The 22,157-nt window shown below is 37.1% G+C and overlaps 1 protein-coding gene across 5 annotated transcripts in view; it reads right to left on the bottom strand.

The window, feature by feature from the left end:
- DOCK4 (dedicator of cytokinesis 4) overlaps positions 1–22,157 on the bottom strand; it is a 251,486-nt gene that overhangs the window by 56,601 nt on the left and 172,728 nt on the right. For all 5 annotated transcript variants that reach the window (XM_049814215.1, XM_049814218.1, XM_049814217.1 and 2 more), the window contains exons 24-27: positions 16,923–17,050; positions 14,596–14,730; positions 10,069–10,167; positions 3,310–3,404 (exon numbers count right to left, since the gene is read on the bottom strand). In XM_049814215.1, the coding sequence (XP_049670172.1) occupies positions 3,310–3,404; positions 10,069–10,167; positions 14,596–14,730; positions 16,923–17,050 (457 nt within the window). The remainder of the gene's footprint in view (positions 1–3,309; positions 3,405–10,068; positions 10,168–14,595; positions 14,731–16,922; positions 17,051–22,157) is intronic.

Below are 22,157 nucleotides of genomic sequence, written 5' to 3'. Positions count from 1 at the left end.
TAAGTAATTATTTTGCTTTGCTGAATGTATGCTGATTAGCTCACTACAGATAGTACGTGGTTATGCAGTTTTAAACAGGCTTAATTTCTGTCTCATTGCTCGACTGCTAGAAGCAAATAAACATTAAGGATTTTTTTGCACAACTCAAAAAAGATCTATTTCTCTGCTCTAGGGCTAAGTCTGCCTTTGAAAATGTTACTTTATTTCTCAAATTTTGGAAGTCACTTAGTAGTTTTATAATGTTAGCCATAAATATTTTTTCATGCTGGGCATCCGGACATTCAGAACTACAGATTGTGCATGCATCATCGTGAAGTATCTTAGTTTCTGGATAGTTACAGATTTGTCTTCTTGAGCTCACAGTATCTTCTGGTTTGTTGGTTTGGTTTTTTTGTTTGTTTTGGGGTTTTTTTTGGTTTGTTTTTTTGTTTGTTTTGGTTTTTTGTTTTGGTTTTTTTTTGGTTTTGTTTTTGTTTTTTTTTAAGCCCAGACACATCAAAGTATCAGATGCTACATCACTACTGAAAACACTGCAACAAGAAAGAAAAAATATCTGGAAGCCAGAGGGCAGCAATATTTTTATATATAAATATTATATATTGAAAGAATTATGTCATTTTAAGATTTAAAAAAATCTTTCAGGTAATTGAAGTCCTGAATATATAAATAAGATAAAAAAATGAATTTTTTTTTCCCCCTTTAGGAAAAGCTTATTACCTGATTATATCTTTGCCAGGACTCATTTCTTTCCTAGGCTCAGACAGGCTAAATCTCTCTTCCTGTAAATACCAGACAGTTTGAATTTTTATATCACCCCAGGGACAGGGGGGAGAAAAGACAGTGCTGCTGGTGATGTGACTGCAGTGATGGGCGAAGGTCCCAAGATACACCCTGCCTTCAGATTAGCTACCGTTTCTCGGGCTGAAGCCCAGACAGCCAAGGCAGCAGCCATCTGACACAGGAATAATGACAGTCAGTTTATTCCTGGGAAGCAGGAGTCAGAAGAGATCCATGCTGTTAATGGATTACTTGATTACGCTCTTAAAAAGATGGGCTAGACCTTCTAGTTTTTCCTTTTAGGCATGAACGGAGCAAGGAGTTCAAGAAGTTTTGCCTTCAATCCTGAAGAGTCTCAGACCACTGGAAGTGCTCTGGCTCGTCAAGCGAAGCTCAGGAAAAATGGCTCACAGCCACTTCCATCTGTGGGGCAGGCAGTGCCCCGATTTCTCATCCTGCTTCTAGGCTCTTCCCTTTGCGCTCAGATGGTTTTGGGTTGGGACAATTCTAGCAAAGCTACTGCTCTGTGTTTTTGAACACCTCGAGGAAGCCGAGGGGCGGCAGTCACCGCAGTGGCAGCGGGGGGTTAAAGGGAAGGAGCTCCCGTTCAGAAACAGCTCCAGAAAAACTAGCGCTCCACAGCTGAGGAGAGAACAGAAGTGGATTTTCCTTTCTGCTGCCTCAAAAAGGAACAGAAGGTAAAATATCTAACACAGGAACGATGAGTCCTCAGTTCACACCACACTTTTAAGTCCACCTGGCCAACCCCCTGTTTCCTAGCAAACCAGCGTTTCTTCCACAAAGGAATGAACGCCTTAGCAAAGCAATTATCGAATGCTGAATTGGTAAAGATGTGTTTACATCCCATTTGCTGGCAGTAATGCTTATGCAATTGTGCGTTATTGGGTTCAGTTAGCCCATCTGATTAGCTTCTCATGGCCAATTCCTAGCAGCAGCTATTGTCAACTTCTGCCCAACTTCTTTGCCTAACAGAACTGGACATAAAGTCACCTCCCAGATGCTCAAAACCAACATGGATTAATAAAACGACGTGTGTGATGTTAACTAAAATACTGGTGCAAGTAAATATTCCTTTTGCAGAACTTAGTATCATCATCTTTAGCATATCTGAACACCACCAGCCTGAGAAACATGTGCCAAGGTCGTTCCTAAATCTTAGTTTTGTACATGTCAGCTGTTGCAAAGCCATCTGCCAAGCCAGCTGTTCTGGAATATATAACAATTTCTTAGATTATATATTTAGTCTAAAAGTTCCTATGTTTTTCCCCCGTTTTGCTGTGTTTCTCAATTTATTTCTTAAGCGTGATTACCAGATGCGGGCTGGTATCAGCCATATCTTCTTTAATATCATACACAGAAACAAATGATCATATCCACTCTTTTGATTATTAACAATCTTTTTTTTGCCAGAATTCAAAGTTGGCAAGATTAGTAACACTAAATGAGGTAATAAAAATGAGCAAAAAATGTTATTTTGTTCAAGTCATGACAAAGTTTGAACAAATGCTATAATGCTTGCATATACACATGCACAACAAATATATATCATGAACACAAGTTTTGCCAAATTTAATTGTAGCAATAATATTGTTACTAGTACTCTGTACAGCACCATGAATTTAAACTCTCCTTGGAGCTGACAGGCATAACGGAGACTAAAACCCAATTTCCATCAGGCATTGCAATACATACCATGAAAGTTTAAGTCAGTCCTAAATTCTGAATTCTTAGGTCTGCCCAGCACAACCCCCCTCCTCTGCTGACATTGGTGTTTGTATAATTGTGTTGACTGTTCAGCTGGCTTATCTGACCACAGCTAAGCCTACAAAAAAGGATAGCTGGTGACATGGGTTAAATAAAATTCAATAGTTTTAGACCTGTCATAATGACTTCTCAGTAATGCTGGGAACCTGGTTCTATAAAAATAAGGCCTGAGCAGAGAAAGAATAGCTGAAAGGCAGGTTACATCTCAAAAGTATCACTAGGCAATGCTTAGAGCCCTACGTTACTGTTGCCTGGGCTGTACCTCATTTCCTGATCTGTGATTTCTAATTTGTGATTTTTCTGACAAGCACTAAATTAACAAACATGCAAAAACATCATTAATGATATTACAGCAGATAATTTCTTCTTGAGAGCAAACAGATCTTTACCAACTCAGCATTTCAACAAACAGATCTGAAATGAAGTTCTGTTGAGACTTGTCATTTACTACTTGGAAAACAAAGCTGTTGATGCTTAGCATCTTCATTCTGTAAAAGTATTTCTGAGTTTCCAGTTATATGTGCTTACTGTAATTCAGAAGAGAAAGAGGTACAGATTATATTATGAATTTCTTGTATAAAATTAAGTCCAGAGATTTTAAATCTTCAATTAAAAAGTGAAATAGTGCAGCCAGCATTATAACAGATATTTTGCATTTTTATTACATCCATCATATAACTTTATTTGTTTATACCATGATCTTTGCATACTACCCATATTTTTTATTAACATAAAAAATTGCCTTACTTGTTTGCAACCAAACGCATCACTGTCCAGTCTTTCGGAAACATTTCTGGTCGTATTAGTATTCGAAATACAGTGAAAATCTGCAGCAGGAAATCCTTTGGAAGGAAAAGGAGTGGTCATATGTCTTTGCTGCTTTAAAAAGAGCGGTGAGCTTTAAAAATATTTTAATCAGAGACACAGAAATAGCAGAATTGCATTTATTTTCAACATAGATACACCTCTCTTTTTCATTTTTTGATTGCCCAAGAAAGCTTCAAATAGTGATTTAATTAATTTTTCTTAAAAGAAAGAAAATAATGTAATGTGCCATTTGATTGACAGCAATGTATAAGAGAAATGTCAAAGATGCATTTTGTTTCCACCCATACACTTCCCCAAACACGATCCTGAGAACAATTTGCAAATCAAAAAAGCACTTTACAAACACTAGAGTTCTGAATATCTCCTTAATCATGCCAGGTTTTCATCACTTTCAAGATTTATTCTAAAAGTGGCATTGTTTGGTGGGAAAGAGAGAGAGCATAAGGACAATTTTATCATTGGGTTTGCAAAGACCATTGAATTCAATAATTATGCCCAGACCCCTGAACTGTTATCGCAGCCGGCTGGCTGTATGCAGGTCACTTAACCATTCTGTCTCATACGCTGGATCTATAAAAACAGTGAACACGTGAGCTACTCTGAACATAGAAAGCACTGCTTAAGAGCTTTCAGCACTATCTTCTCCTGTGTCATTTAACTCACTAATAAATAACTAAACTGAACTATTTCTCTCAGCCCACGTTTTTTTCAGATTTTCTTTTCACAAATACAACTACCAACAAAGATAATATTTCTAATGGCCCATCTTGATTGTGTATAGTATCGCCAGTATTTTTTTAGCAAGCTAAATGGAGCTTTTGGCATCACGAAGAGCATGAAGCAAGTGATATAACACACCGAACGGAATCAGCGTGGTGCCTGACCTTGCAATGTTTTGTATTGATTCTGCCCACATCACTTGTAGAGAGTTAGCCCAAACCACAGATGAGATGAAGATACAACCAAAGGATACCAAATGATTTTGAACACCAAAATATACTCTCAAGTGCGTTTACCAAAGTGTAGATGACGGGCATTGCACAACAGATGTCTTTCATTAGAGAATCGCTGTAAGGGGGATGAATGCAAGCACTGGGAAAGGCAGCTGAGATCCCTGCACCCACCCACCCACCAGAGAAGATTACATAAAAGAGACAACCTGTTTTCTAAGCAAGATGCCAAAAAACTCTCTCTATTAAAGAGTATAAACGATACTCATTGCAGATAACATAGCGTTTGAACGCAGGTGACCAGCTTTACAGATAAACAAGTAGCTCTATGAACAACACATTTATGCCAGACTGCTTTCCTACAGCTTTGCAACCTGTAGTTACATTTCAACGCTTCTGCCTGCTCCTTTTTTTCCTTTAGGGGTTACCTCCCTTCCCTGTGCTGTAATCCCTGCAGCTCTCTGCCATAATCCCAACAATACGGCAATGCCTCGAATGCTGCTGTATGCCACCTCACAATAATGCCCCAAATTCTCCCATATCCCATTTTTATCCCATCTGTTGTCCAGACACAGCACGTGTCGCTTCTGTCGGGGAGCTAACTGACTGGCTGCTGAACTGAAAAGACCAAATGGCTGCTGCTGGGAAACCAAGCAATGGTTTAAGGACTTAAAACCCAAGGCTGCGTGCGGTGTGAACTTAGTGCCTTTGAGACCCACGGGCCACTGCCAAAGCCTGCTGAAATTCATTGGCTTGTTCAAAAGTCATTAAGAAAAGAATGACAGCCAGAGAGGAAGATCATATATAGTTCATTTCTTTAGGTAACTAGGGTAAAACCAGAATACATCTTTTATTCCAAGCAAACTTTTAAAAAAGGCAAATGTAGACACTGGCATTAAATTTTGAATCATTAACATCAGGCTAATTATTTCTAATTTTAACAGAAGAAGTAGAAAATTGTGTCATCATTTTACTAATAAGTGATATTAGATACAAAAAGGGGATTTGAAAAGCCCAAATAAGACTGAAAATCTCTTCGTTACTGTACACGTTAAAAACACACAAACAAAATGCAGTATAATTCAAAGCTGAAATATAACTGAAACAGGTAACTCATAAAAAAAAAACTTTAGAAAAACTAGTCAGTTGTAAGATTTTTCAGGATACAACTATTAAGCATCTATTAACAGAATTAATCTGTAGCTAACTTATTTTTCATGATTCAGTTTTTGTATATATGGTAATACTTTTCCCTAGGAATCCATTATAAGCATGAAAATAACCAAAGGGTAACATGCCAGTTGACTAGTCTGATACTTCACCATTAATGTGCTGGTATCCTTCATGTGTCAGCACCGCTCATCGATATTCAGTGCCAGTGTTCACTCCCAAGGGACCCACCTCCAGGTAGCAATTCCAGAAACTGGTTTGATCACCATTACAATGCCTAGCATTTTGCATGATGCAATTGCTCACTTTTGTTTCACGATCCAAACGTCACAAGATGCTAGTATGAAGTACCACTCATGGAAGATCAATTTTGTAACTATTATTTTGCACCGTTTCCTTTGCACTAAAGTACTGTCTTTCATAGTTGTATCTGCTTTGCTGAACACATCATAATGATTTAGTAACAGATTTTAACATTTAAAAAACATTTTTGCCAGCAGTGTAAGTGAACTAACATTTGGTTGGTTGAGTAGAGCTGTAATTAACGTCTCATATGCCTTCTATCTTAAGAGACAGCAAGGGAGTAATTTTGTCCTCTTACATACTCTAAATACCATCTCTTAATATTCCTACCTAGTGTACATAAGCTCTAGCACTATCGTACACCACTTAAATAATATCACAATATCACAGTTCAGTTTCCTGTAGCAGCAATATTTGCTTGATTAAATTATCAAACTGTGATTAAGTGAGAAGCATGGCCTTTTAAAAGACTGAAAACCATCTAGTCATTTAATCAAAAACTGCCTTGGAATTTCTTTCACGTTTCCCTGTACGCATGTAAAATTGTCTGTAAAACAGGTCAGACACTTGACTGAATCTCTCAGGGTGCATCTATACAGCATTTTAGTTTGGGTCAACAGTCCACTTTGAAGCTAATTGCTTGATCATGCATTGCTTTGGTTCGCACTGCAGAGTTAGCAAGCTACGTGGTATCAAGTCTTTGTAGAGCATCCTACAGCTTTTTTTGCAGAGTGCCAAGGTGCCCGTAAGAAAGCGGATGGTTTGACAGTGAGCTGTCTCTGCCCAGACAACTCATCCATTCTGTGGCCAACTCCTTTCCCAGATCTTCCTTCCTTCACTGCTTCCTCAATCTACATCAGAAACCACCCAAAGGCTTGTTTTAGAGCTACCCCTCTGCCCCAGCACTCATTCTTTCAGAAGTCCCATACATGAGCGTATGTCCCTGCAGAGCAGGGGAAGGATGGGGGCTAGAACTGAGCTTCTCCGCTGGAGACATTCCCCACACGTAGACCTCACGCAGCCTGTGTCCAAGGAGTCGTTAGAGAACAGTGGAATCAATTGCACTTGGTGGTAGTGTTTGGCACCCACCTTACCCTGCTCAGGCTCTAGCTGGAAGAGATGGATCAGAGAACTAGTAAGGTTTACACCCATCTCTACGAAATATTATCTTTTCTTTCACCGTATCTCTCCTGTATATCTATTCTACCACATTAGGTAGGGTATGCTGCCAATGGATAAAAACTAGTCCTTCTGGTGGGTGCTTATCTGTTTGTTTTTTCTTCTTTTAATCTATTAATTAAAAAACCCCCACACATTAACCCAAACTACCTTGCTGTGGTCAAAGCTGCATTGTGCTAACATATACTGTTTTTCTCATTCACTGTCCCACTTCTCTCCTCCTACTTATAACTTCCACTGTTACCTTTTATCATGACTTATATACGAGCTTTTTTGTGGCAGCAAATATCCGCCTACAAGGGTGCCTCTGTTCTATAAATTGCTATAAAATATATTTACTAGAAGAAGATGGTATTTTGTGGTAAGCAAAAGAAGCATATCTTTAAAATAATATTGAAAGATAAAAGGAAGCACTTAAAATTACTGCCTCATTAAATTTAATGTTTCAAAAAGCGGTGCCATCACTCAGCCATGAATCCCCTATCATTTCTTTCTTATTTCATTTGCATGTTTTCAAGTATAAAATGCTTTTTCTATGTTCTGCTTTGTGTGGAAAACACCTGACTCTCTCAAAGAACTGACTAAAATAAAAATAGTCACCATGACAATTACTTAAACTGAATATATTTACAAAATGGAGGAAATAATTCCATAAAAAACCACTTGTTTAAAGCATCACTCAGATGCTTGTCATATAAAAACTTGTACATGTCATTCCTTCAAAGACTCCACTTTGCTATACTGTGATTAGAAAGCACTTGACATAGTCACCTTGAGAATCAGTCTGGAAGAAAGAAGAAACACCTTATGATACCAGTGCCTAACCATTCAGTATAGGTTGTTAATTATAGACAGAGGTAGTCAAAGCAAAAAACCACAGCAGACAGCAATTCGAAGGCCTGGGTTACACTCGGAAAAGTCCCTTGCAAACCCCATATCAAATTTGTAACTTGTAATGTGGCTTAGGGAAGACCCAATCCGCTTTGACATCACTGACCTGGGGGCAAAAAGAGGATTAAAAAATACAGCAAGCTGATGGTAGTTACCACCGAAACTTAAATCCCAAAGTACATACTAGTCGAGATTAACTATGGCTACTAGTTCAGCCTCTAAAAGCATCTCAGACAAAAAAAAAAAATAAAAAAAAAAAATCTTATCACAGATATTTACACCTTCTGAATCTTCATTTACTCATACTGATGTCATTTCCTAAGAAGCATATCTTAAAGCAGTATAAAATACCAAGGAAGTTCCACTTGGCAAACAAAGCAGAAAAATACAGAGGTAAGTGGCAAGACGGTTTAGATAGCTTAAGTCATACACAATCACCTCATGATTAACGGCAGTGTCAGCCTCAGACACTAGCTCTCATCTTTCCCTCTTGCTCTCAGTCATACACATTTCAGTGATATTTTAGATTTCCAAGTGAGGGAAAAAACCCAATATATTATTTAAGTTTCAGAAAAGAAGGAATTCTGCATTAATTATGATCAACCTACTGCCACTGAATCACTGGTGGAGCTGATGCTGATTTGATGAGATCTGAATGGAAATAACAAACTCTGGATTTGAGTTCTTAAGACCTCTATTTTGATAGCTGATAGCACTGGCTACAGCTGCTTTCCATATGTCTCTGTATAATAGTAGGGTATGTGTGTGGGGGGAATTTAAATGTGTCAAATAAAACACCATTCAAGTACTAATTCTAGAGATTTTTCATGTTCTAGAAGCAAGAAAGCCTAAATAAACTCAACACTGTATTTCATAGATACATCAAACAGAAATGAAGCTTGAAACTTCTAGGAAATACAAAAATCTAAACCTAGGAATATAGACCTGCACAGAACTCAAACAAAAGGCAAAATTTTTTCAGTAAAAAATGCCTAGGTTCCACAACATACACTAAAAATTGCCTAAGGATAGCAACTATGCTGGGTGAAAACAGATGCCGTAATACTAATATAAAAATTGTCCACCCTATATAACTCCTAGGTAATACTCCAATGATTCATGATAGAGAAAACTTCTTAGCAGAATTTTCTATCTTTCAAGCTCAATATGACTGTCTCACTACAAAGAAAAGGCACTCATGAACGGTATGCTCTCTTCAGAACAGCTCTAAACAGCTATTAGTATTTTAAGGAAATCTGAAATTGGCACTGTGAATAGACTCCCCTTTTCCAGGCGGTACTTAAGTTTATGAAATGGTAATTTAAGACTAACGTCTAAAAATAAACTATCACAGTAGGACTCGATTACTCTCCTGTCTAGGATGACTGGTTGAATAATGGACAGAAGTGATTACTCAATATTTCTTGTGTGTATCAGATTTGGTACTATATAAGTTTTTCAGGGTCTAGCAGAATGGAAGTCTTAGTGTATATCTTCATGCAGGAAATCTTAACACTTTTTTTTTTTTTTTTTTTAAATCCACCCGCCTCCTCCAAGAAGCAATAAAAAAAAAATGCTGCATCTCCATGAACCCGGTAACTCCATCAATTAAATTGGTAGAAGCTGCCCTGGAGGAGCTCTGCAGCTACTCTCTCTCATGATCAAACTGGGCAGACAGACACTACAAGTCTGACAGGTCCTCCTGCCAATGGACTTGCTGCACAGTAAAGAAAAATGGAGAGTTACTTGGATATGCATTTCTCAAGCTGCATATTTGCCATTGCCATACATTATTTAATGAATGAATAAACAAACAAATATAATAAACGAAAAAAAAAACCCCAGCTGCCTGACAGGAAGAATCAAGCAGAAAACTGTTTAACCTTAGATTGACACATCTTTAAAACAGACTTGGAGGCGAAGTTTATGGCTTTAAAGCAATTACATAGTCCCACTCATCCCTATTCTATTTGCTGTCATTGTAGGAGCAACGGAATCCTAGTCCCACTGGAAGAGTGGACCTGAGTACACAAGAAAGCTTGTGCAAAAGTTAGCTAATCTGAAAAACAGATTGCATGCAAATACTGAAGTGTTTCATCAAAGCACAGGAATATCTTAAAGGGAGATAGATCAAAAAGAGAAACATAAAGAGACCTGAACAAGTGGAAAGACAATTGTTACTTACCCTCAGATCATCCTTTGTGTTGAAGCTATCAAGAAGCTGTTGATAATGTCTATCAGTCATTTGTCGCAAGAGTGACAACAAACAGGAGACAAATTCCCCCTGTTCAGATAAGGCAAGAATAGAAATATTATAAGTTATAATGTCTTCTGAGCTTCAACTGTCATATTATAAGCACTTAAAAATAATTAACAAATTCAAGGGAAATTAATCTACAATTAGGCTTAGGCTCCATATTTTGTGAAAATACACTAATTTAGCTATGAACTTCCTTCCCGTTTAAAGAATTTTTTTTCCCCAAATGCAGTTTACTTGCTTAGCAAAATCTATTTGAAATACTTCCAGAAGGGCTAAACCAATAAAATTTTGATTTGTGATGTGTTTCCCTTGTATCTGTTTTTAAACAGATTATTTAGATTGCTAAAATTACAACCCTCTTAGTCAACTCAGTTTTGAAGCAAATATAAACAAAAGTATTTTGCAACAGCTCTGGGAAGAATGCTATTGTTTTCCTTTAGGGAAGAAATTAATGCAGTTAGCTGGGAATTTTTCAAAACATTTTTTCATCAGAAAACCAGTATTTGTCAAAAAGAAAACTCCTTTATAGGACTGAACAAACTTTGAAAATGTTTTGATCAGAAGTGGGGCAAGACCACTGTCTCCCACAGTGCCGACTCCTGGATTCACACTTCACCATGGCCCAGGCTCCAGAAAAGGTACGCTCCAGGGGGTAGCCGAGGGACTTATTGGACTGCTACGCAGATTCCCCACTGACCCTACTGATGCACATTCACCAGGCTGTCCTTCAAACAGCATGGGGTTCAGGAACAAAAGAGCAGAGAACAGCACTGGGTATCTCCAGCGAGCGATCAAATGAACAAGATGTTATGGGAAGGAATAGGTTTTCCCCCTCTCCCTTTCCCGTTTGCGTGTTCACTTTTGAACTGGGAAGAAACACTGAATGGGATCTATCTGGTCCAACTGCAGAATGGATGAGGACGGGAAAGAGTGAAAGGTCTGGCTTGCATCCCAGTGCTTAAAAAGAACAATTCTGAAATCTTACAATCTTGTTAAAAAATGGGAAATACACTTCTGGCCTCTATCTACCAGGAATGGGGAATAAGACCGGGAGAACAGACAGGTATGATAACAGTACTTTCAAATGGTGTCTTTCATTAGTTTGTCAAGTCAAATTTTGGGATGGTTTTTTTCCCCATCTTTCATCAAAACCAGAAAATAAGATTAAAAAAAAGGAGTATGCTTTCACAGGAGTGGCTGTTCCGGATTTTACATTGGAAGGCCTAATTTACTTGTGATTATACCTTGTATGTTTGGTGATGTGTGAGGTGATGGCTTTCAGTGGTAACAGGCTGATAAAATAGTAATTGCCTTGCCCATAATAAGATTCTACACTGAAGTAATGATCCCAAATTAATTACCTCCCTATAAACCCATTGTTTTTTTACAGTGAACATAGCATTCTCAAAACAATATCCTAAGGCTACAAAGTCTCTTAAACTTCATGCTCTGGGCATAACCATCAAGGTTACAGCTGCTATCTCGTAAATATCTGAAAATTTATTTCCAATCCTATCAGGTTCTCTTCCAAAAGACTTTGGACTTTTATAATTTTTAAAAAATATTTTCAGTTTCATTATATCTAGCCTCACTACGATTTTATCACGTCATGTAGTGTGATGTAGGCTCATCTAAATAGGCATAATTTTGGAAGACTTTTATTCCAGTTATAAAACCTGAGACCACTCAGATTTGGCTAATTAGCCAAAATAAGCAGAGTAAATAAATAAATAAGGGCATAAGCTTACCTGATTGCTAGCTTGAGTGACAAAATCTGAGTATGAGCCTTTTGAATACTTCCCTTCTTTCTTACTTAAGCATTTTAAGCAGTCCTTTCTAGTCACCTTCCTTCTATGTTCCCACATTTACTTTGACTTATAGTAACATATTAAAAATCACAATCTATTTTAGAAAGCTGTACTATTATAGTTGACAGACAGGTTAGTTTTAAAAGGGTACCGGCTTTAGCTAATTGCTAACTGACTTCTAAATTTGAGCTTTTAATTCAAATGTAGGTAGCTACAGAGGCAGATGGTTTTTAAAATAACAATGAACGTTCAGCTGCGTTTGTTGAACTCAGCATAAAAATGTATGCGGTAAGATTTCTGCCAGTGTTAGCCACAGACTAACTTGTGAATCTTGCATGAAAGCAAACTCCACACACGTAACAACCTTGATAAAAAACATTTAGGATCCAATTTTAGTGTCGTAAGTCAAGCCAAGCAGTATACCAAATTCACTTAGGTAGATTTTTGTCTTATTTAAGGAGCACAATTATTAATATACATGGAGCTCACAATTAAATTGCAATTCATGTAGGTTCTGCAGGACTGAACTTCCAAGATCTGAAATCAATAAAGGTTTGCTTTAATTGGATTGCTTTCTGCTCCTTATATGCAAACACAGTTTTTCTTAAGGAAATCTAAAGGTCTAAATCACTGACATCCTAAAGCAGAACTTTCACTTTCACCATTGCATTAAATTCAACATTTCTTAGTGCAACATCTGTAACAGTGACTCCACGAAGACATGTTGTCTTTGCGATCAGTTTAAAGCATCACATCCATCTTGCAGGTTATCATCTAACAAGATTCTTCACAGCAAATTGAAATGGTACCAAGTTATCAAAACTACTTGAGATAAAAGAAACGGTGCAATCATGGCAGCACACAGCCTGATGCTGCCTGATTTTACGCTGCTTCTTTGTGCATAAAAACAGTGACACGTGGGCCTAGAAGATCACATTGAGTTGAGTTTGGGACTACTTCCACAAGGAAGACTAAACCTGATGCAAAAGTATGACAGAATTTTATCCAGTGTGCTGCCATGATAACACCTCACGAAGAATATTTTATGATATATGTAGTTTGAAATAATGGTAACATACTGGAACAGACTCTACTGCTGTACTCACATTGAGTACTTTATCATACTTGCTCTACAAATAGTTCCAAGAATCTGGCTCCGTGTGTTGCCATAAGCCCATTCTGCATGATGTTTCTACATAAATGTATATAATTGCCTTATGCTGTGCTGTGAGTCACTTCCAGATTACGTATTCTTTGAGAGCCCGTGGTGACAATGACATGGCTTTTCTGATGCATAAAAAGAAAATTTTGCAACTTGAAAGCACTTTCCGAATCTAATTTTTTGATGGCGTGAAATAATTAGGCTGTCATGGTGTTTTATGAAAACTTAATCTGCAAGCAAGTGGGTATCTCAGAAGAAACCAATAAGCTCAGAGCTTTCCTACACACTAACAGTCTAATACTACAACCCTTACTTCAGCTTACATTTTCTTGTGATGGCCTGATATGCCACACGGCATACATTTGTATTTTTGTAATTTAAAGAAAATAACCCCAAACTCTTAGACGTATACTCCTGCTGAATCACAGCGATTGAAGCATGGTGTTATCTTATTACAGAGCTTGGTCAGCTCCATAAAACACTTCATATAACGTTTGTTCTCTGTGGGATAAAGTAAAACAAACAAAAAAGCCAACAACACATTTCTTCCACAGCCTTTAAATGATTTTGAAATGTTTGATCTCAGAGGAAATTCTGGTTTGAAGAACAACCATCTATTCATTAATGAAAACTGTTACAGTGTAAAAATTGGACAATTAATTAATTAATTAAGTTATAACGAGATGGTAAATCACACAGCATAGCATGTTCTCTGCACAAAATGTTACCCCCTCACCTCATATTGGGGTCATATCCCTTGCTATGTTAGAACTGATTTGCCCTTCAAAAGCAAACTGGGAACCTTGCTGAAAACAAAGCAAAATAACACTTCATTTTGTTTCATCAATGCTCATCACAGGCTTTTCTGTAAATGCCTGCATTTCAACCTTCTAATTTGCATGAGTTGTTATAGGAGGTTGACCAAAATATCATTTGTTAATCTAGATCCATCCTCTGTGCTCTACTTCATGTGACAGAAATGAGGCTCAAATGCTCAGCCCAGAGAACAACAAAATGCCTTTCAATTAATAAATTTGGATTTGTACAAGTTAACATCACAGATTCTGCAGGCATTTTTAGAGCTGTTTCATCATGTAAAAATGTATGCATTTTAGGAATTAAAATGTTATAGACTGATACTCTTCCATTTTCAGGAATTCAAACTTTAAAGAGAGTTTCAGAAAGCTATTAAATTTGTCAACAAAAGAAACAATGAAATATGTATTGACCTGAAACAATCTCAAAATAAATTTTATCTTTTGGGTTTGTTTTTTTAATCACAATTTATAAATAAATTTAATGAAAAAAATTAATATTTCCACTGAAAATTAATAAAATGAAAGAAAAGTTTTCTTTGTTCTCCTCATTCTGTTTTATACACAAAATCTTAACATTGTGAATTACAATGTAAAGACAATAATGTCACAAATCTACTAGTGCAACCAGTGACAATTGTGAGCTATTTCATTATAAGAAACTTACAGTCACATCTTGAAACTGGAGGCGCATAGCAGAGCCTGATGGTTGTGGTCGGCTGGTGATCTCTAGTATGGTCCGTAACAGAATATCTAGCAGGCTGTTTACAATCACATCAATTTCTTCCAGGACAGATTTTTCCTGAAATAATAAATGAAACATTTAAGATTTTAAAATAGAAAGATGACCACAGGCATATTTCCTTTGATATCATTTTAGAAACAAATTATAGTTTTACCATGAATGGTAGATTTAAGAAACAAAGACTATTCTCTAGTTAAGATATTGTTTAATCCTACTGATTTTTTTTCTAACAGTTTTCAATTTATTACATTGTACTGAAATATAGAGGACAGTTACGGGGATCACTTGAATATGTAAGCATAGCTCTATTTTCAATTAAAGTTTAGAAGAAAGCAGGAAATAATACATGAGAACTTTTCGGGCAAGAGTTTTATAGGTAATGCCCATATATTTTCTGGGGAAATTGCCAAGAGAGGCTTAAATTCCAGAAAGAATTCTGTTTTCACACTTTGAAACTAACACCAGAAACAAACAGATGGTGCTTAACCTTCAAGACCTGCTTCAGCAGTAAGGACCAGCTACATTGCTTCCCATCAACTGAGTAGCACAAACAAATTAGTCATTTATGTAAGCCTACAACTACTTGTACACAACATCAGTACAAAGGAACCAAAGTGTTCGCCACCAAAAGAGACCATGAATACCTTAATTACACGCATGAAAACACCTGATGAAGTCAAGTTGTAGTTACTTTTCCTTTTTAATTTAGATGGAAATATGTTTTCCCTGCTTCAAGAATGTTTTCTGTCTCCACTGCAGCAGACAACACCACCTTTATCTGAGTGATTTTATCCACAATTTAAGATGGCGTTTCTTTGCAGAAATACTTCATAATCAAATGCACACAACCAAACTAAAACTCAGCTGACAAACAGATCATTCAACTTTGCTGACATCGAGGTGTAGGAGTGAATTTCTTTTTTTTTTTTTTTTCCTTCCTTTTTTTTTTTCCCCTTCCTACACACCCAAAGCATATGACTTGTAACAAAACTCAAAATTCCTGTTTGGGGCTCAAGATGAGTCTAGTGTCACAGCCGTGTTCTCTGTCACTTCGTCTAGTATCAAACAACTGTTAACTTTGCTCTTATGAAGGCAGACACTATACAGTGTATTTAGGAACTGTATCAACCGTGAGGACTTATGCAGAACCTACTATTAGAATGGTCAACAACCTTAATTTTCAAAGCTCCCTGACTGTAAATTCACTTGTTCCCTCAACCTCTAAATCATCTTTGTTACCATATAAGGGATAAAGTTCTGAACTGATCCACAAAAATCGTTATCAAAGTCACCAAGTTGTTAATACTCCCAATGAGTCAAAGATTACTAAAAATAGTAACTGCATATCATGAACATTGGAGAGAGTTTTATGTAGACAACCTCTTGTTATTGTGCGCATCTCTGGCTTGGTGACTCCAAATGAAAGATCTCCTGAAATTAAGACCAGACATGTAAGCCTTTCTTCCAAGCTAAAACCAGATCTATGCTTTATCATCTATTACTTCATCTTGTCATGAGGTATTATACTAATTCAGGAGCAACGGCAATGAAAATGTTGTTACAGTACCAAAGTTACAAGCTTTTTTTATGTGCAAAGTTCCAATTCAAATCACTGATGGAACAACTTTAATTGCTGACAGTGGTATGAAACGAAGAAACACATGAAACAGTTCTCACTAATGCATTACAATGTAATGCATGCTGGCCTTGATATGCATGTACTGCACTAACTACAGGCAATATTTGCTTCTAATTGCCTTATATCCCTTTGCCTGTCAGAACTTATCACGTTCACATTTGCGATACACCTATCTAAGCTAGCTCTCATATGCAGCTTTCACAGATGAATTTGCAAACACAAACATCAGAAATTAGCCACAAAGTTTATCAACAACCAAATGCAACCCCTCTTGCAATACTCATATCAATCTATTTACCTATATCACCCCCATGCCCCCTATGACTAAACACCCTGCAACAGAAAATGCCTCTAAAAGAAAGTGGACATTTATTTCTGTCCAACACAACACTCAAAAACAGTCAAAGCTTGACACAACACTATGCACTACAATTAAAATATCCTTGCATGGGAAGAAAAGGCTCATGAGAAATCAAAATGACATTTATGCAGAATCATTACACAGAGAACTCTTTAAAATGCCCTTGGTCAAGGTCCAGTTTGTGTCATTAAATGTCATTGAGCCACATAAAGTTCAACACCTTGTGGATGTGACATGGTGTTTACTCACTGAGCTGTTCTTCTTGATGAGGCAAAATATGTTGCTGAGGATACGTGCACACATTATAAGGTCCTTCTGCTCTTGTAAATGCATGTGGAGATGATGTAAAACTACTGGAAGAAGAATGTATCGAGAATCTGGAAAAAATGAAAAATTTTATGAGTAGGAACTTCTCATAGAATCATTTAATTTTAATACAGACAAAACCCAAGTCTTCAGTCCAAAACAGTATTTCTGATAAGCAGAAGCTTTTACTTGCTTTAACCAACATTTTTGATAAGCACAAGCTTTTACTTCATAATCATAATATCCTAAAGCAAATATTTGAAGAATAAAAAATATGCTGAAAGTCAGTATGTCATATCATGGATGAAGAAAAACACCACTGTGTGGAATATTACTATATATAACAGAAAATCTTAGTATGTATTGAACTGTCATGCAAAAAACCCTTACCACCACAGTAATACTTGTATTCAACATAATGTGAAATTATGCTCTAGTATTCCCTGCCATGGAACGGGATCCCTTTGCAAGCCAACAGGCTTCATCCTGAACTTATGTTATTCTACCGAACAGTTCTGCTTTACAGACAAGCAGTACTTTGAGATTTCTTTCAGGATTTTCACTTTTCCAGATTCCTCACACCTACTGAGTATGAGCAATTTAGACTACTGGTGTCTACATAAAATGGCTTGCCTGTCCTCTATTTAATTTTCTAAACCCAGCTCTTTGGTGCTATTTTCAGTCCTGAATTCTCTCAAAATTATGCAAGAACTTCATTAACTTGTTACGTTTTCTTGCTTCTTTTTCCTGTAATTAAAGACAATGTTAAATGGGAAGAGGCCTAATAGTAATAGTTACACTTGTGATAGCACATTAAACACCTACCTGATAAACGGAATGGGTGCTACCTGTTTTCATTTTGTTGTTGTTTTTAGATCTTTTCCATAATTGAGAAATGATGTTCTTGAATCATTTCCTCTGTTAAGATTTCAATAATGATTATATGCTACATTATCTAAATATACTCATCTACTCAGTTGCTTTGTTCATTGGTGTAATTATTTCCTAAAAGTTGAGTTTATCTAGCTGGAAAAATTACTCCTTTAAAATCATTTTGCAAACCGGGTACTGTTCGTGGATTAGTCTTTCTATAAACACATCTTTCCCCTCACATATTTCCTCTGTTTTTTTCCATGAGGGAGAAAAAGATAGATTTATTCTGAGATTTTATTTGTTGAAAGCTTCTTTCACTCACAGAAATACAGCAGTAATCTTGTTTTTCTCTATTATTCCCTTGTTTTCATTGTCTAGTTATCTGTATAACACAAGACAAATCATATGGACAAGTAAATTTGTACACATTATTTAAGTATATTCTTGTTTTCAAAAAAAAGCTTGCTGGCTCTTTTTAAATGGGTGTTTCGTACTTATTATTTATTCAGGTGTTCCGCTATATCTTCCTACTGAAGAAAAAGATAAGCAAAGACTGTATGGCAATAGGCAGAAGGCCATCAATGAATCTAAAACCAGTGGTACTGAAACCCCGAACTGAGAAACAAAGCGCCTCTATCCAGTGACCAGTTGCTTCTGCAAGTGCCTCAGTAGGTTTTCATCAGGACTGGACTGAGGGTTCATATCTGCCTGTAGCACCGCAGCTGGGCAGAAGCCTCTACACCAAACCAGTAAGGCATTTTCTTCTCTTCTACCTAAAACCCAGAAGCTCAGAAAAAACGTTGCCCCAGCTAGTCTGAGATGTCAAGTGTGCACAGCTGCCACTGACCCATCCACTGCAAGATCTATAGGGGCAAAAGGAAAGCAGGCAGGAAGATGGCTAATGTGCCAACTTGTGGTTAGGAAAGTGTCAGCTTCTGACCTCCACTGCTAAATCTGCTTATTGATTACCGATAGATGAAACAACAGAGCTAATGCCTTCAGCTGAAGTGAAAAAGCAGGACTCTCCATTCCTATAAAAAAAGACCTAAACTCTGGATTACAGAGGATGGCTCCTTTTCCCTGCCTTCCGTTAGGCCTTACACATATTGAATTCTTGACGAAGAGACGAAGGGTTCACTGTGTAAACCACCCTGTGGCTCTGCGGTTGGCGTCCTCTCCTGGCCGGCGGGTGATAGGAAGAAGGTGAATCCAGGCTGATGGAGCACTCAACCTGGCCTGCCATTCCCAGACAAATGCTCCAACCACTGCACAACTCCATAACTGTCACCGAGCAGTTACAGGAGCTCTTTCACACATTACTGGTGCGAGCCTTATCCTTTGGGCCATAGGCCCTCTGAGAACAGCAGGTCCTCTCTTGCAGCAACAACTCAAATCCCTCAGCTCAGAAGGTGAGGAGAAAACAGGAGCAGCCCTGTGCCAAGGCGTTTCTTCTTGGTTAACTCTAGGCAGATCCCTGAGGACCACACACAGGATTTGGTACCTTTTCTGAGGTGCCCACTACACTGTGCGCTGCTTATGTCCAAGTACAGCATTATGAACGCCATTTTGAAGACCTGAGAATCTACCTGTAGCAACATTTGACTTGTAAACAGCCAGCTCTTTATATACGATATAGTCTGAAGCATCTCAGGTAAAACTGAGCATCCTCATTCAACTGCTTCAAGTATCCCGTTTTTGCAAAAGCTCCATAAAATTATCACGAACTTTGCTTTACTGAGACCAAACAGATAGCAAAAAGCATCTTACAATGACTTGCAACTATGCATGGGAGGGAACAGCGCCAGTTACTGAATTAAACATCACATATAACGTGGCTTTAGATATATTCCTCATAAGCCCATAATCTAAATACCTCTCTGTCTTGACCTGTTCACGTGGAGAGATGTAGTGGTATTACAGAAAGGAGAGCTGGCATATTCTCCTTTGAGCCAATCCAAGGACTAGGTGAGAAAGTTTGGAGAACATAGTGTACAACATTTGTCTCAGGTTACTCTTTTTCTTAAAAATTGTCAGCTGCAATGTCAGCCACTATATACAGAAAAATTAATGAGCGCAAGGAATGCTGCAATAATCAGAACCCTTAGCGATCAGTCACTGTCCTAATTTTTCTTCAGTGCAGGAAGCCAAATTAGCTGACTGTTTAAAATACTAATACTTGCCCTTTACAAATATTTTACAGAAAGAGAGGAAAAAAATCATGACATAGAGCTTTTCAAGTACATGGTCGGCATAATTAGGAAGAGACACTACTTTGGGCAATCCTTGTGACTTTCCTACGCAAGCTACATTATCATTTAATATTTAACCCACAGCACAACTTTCCCCCTTGCTTTTCAGTTAGTGGTAAAGCACCTGCACAGACATACAAAATTCCTTTATTCTAATGTATTTTAAAGATTCATTTCAGAAAGATGATATTCATTTCAATTACTATATCTATCAATTACTATACAAAACTTCTGCCTGCTGTGAAAAAGAAGTAGTGTAATTGAACATTTTAAACAAACAAACAGCATTCTTCTTGAACAGTGAGAAACAAGAAAGTTGCTCTTGGTTTTGATAGTTTTATGTGGACCTATTCAATTTACACCTCCTTGTTTGGAAGAACCACTGGACTTGAGGGTGGCAGGAGAAGAAAATGCTTAAGCCAAACACACAGTTATCACTGCAATTCCAAAACCAAACACACATGCCTGCTCCGTGACTGCACGGACATGTCACTGTTCTCAGAACAGTCAGTTTCAAAACTTTCATGTGGAACTGTTTTCAGCTGAAAGAAAAAAATTGCCTGTAGGGCAGAAGGAAAATACAGGTATGGCTGAGAAAGTCCTCCCTTGGCCTAAAAAAGAGCCACAGATGCAAAGCTTTTGCAAAATATTTTCTGCTCTCCACTACAGAGGTACTAATAAAGGCTGAATTTTTGTATGCAATATACATACATACATCCCCCCACAGGTATGTATAGAAGCACATGTACACAAACAACTTCAAAGAATAGTATATTGCTGTGGAAGACAAATTAAGAAATAGTAATTAATCTGAAAAAGATCCTGGAGTACTTGAAAGCAGTACTATGGATCAATGTGTAAAAGCCTTTATGTTTTGAAAAAAATGACTTTTTTTCCCCCAAGTCTCTTTTAATATGTAAAGTTTAATGCATTTTAACTAAATTTAATTCTGGATTTGTATCAACAATTTCAACAATGATAGGCTTTTTGCATTTTTATAGTAATTGATTAGCTTGCAGTGATTACCGAGAAATCTTACAAGTCTCATTAAAAAGTCTTTTGAGAAAAATGATGGAATATGAGGGAAGTCATAATACCTAGCTTCTAGAACTAGACCTCCTTATCAGTTAATGGTATCTTTTCCTGAACTTGCTAACAACTTCTTTTTCATTCCCATAGGAAGTCTAACATGTACCAATGTCCTTTCTGCAAGGCAGTTCAAAGATATTAAATTACTCTTACTGATTGTGCCAGATATTCATCTCTGACTGACTATTAAAACATATCATTTCCTACACCTACATTCTCTTGTGATATACAGGGTGCAATTCTTCGATGAACTCACAAAGACAGACTGAGGAAAGCAGTCAATCTCAGAAAGAAAACAAATAGATAATTATCACTTTTCTAATCTAGTGGGTTTCAGTGAAAAATAAGGAAAACAATAAAAACCAGATAAGAAATGTTAGATATAAATACATAAAACTTTACATATGAAATAAATCAAATGAACACACAAAGATGTCTTTAAAACATCAACTCAGATGCTTCATAATCAACTAGCTTCATAATATAGATATCATATCTATATACCATCTATAGTGTAAATGGTCAGAGAATTAAACCCCTCCTCTATTTGTTTTGAACAGTTTGCCTCACTAAAGGGAAAAGTCCTACCCAGCTACTCTTGTGCAGAGGTCCAAATCCTCATATTTTGGGAAGATACAAAGTTTCTTGCCTTGTAAGAACAATCTTCATGTGGTAAAGAGTTGCACCGCAGATTATAACTGGGCTGATACAGGTTTTATCAATATGGGATTTTTTTTTTTTAGGACTTCACCTACTAATGTAATCTCTCTTCTGGTAATTGATGTGTTTGATCAGCAGTGACTCCAAGAAAACTCATCCTCTTTGGAGAAAGACACCTAGACATTCCATTTACACACCTCACATTTTCATAGCTATTGAATTTTCAAGCTCAAAGTAGTGCCCTTAGAGAAAAAAAAAATATTGGTGTTCTGCTAATTCGTGTTTAACCATGTCGAGAAGGACATGA

Source organism: Accipiter gentilis, chromosome 11 (genome assembly GCF_929443795.1).
Source record: "Accipiter gentilis chromosome 11, bAccGen1.1, whole genome shotgun sequence".
Lineage (NCBI taxonomy): Eukaryota > Metazoa > Chordata > Aves > Accipitriformes > Accipitridae > Astur > Astur gentilis.
The sequence above is the reverse complement of the archived record's forward strand: the minus strand, read 5'-3'. Positions and strand labels throughout refer to the sequence as shown.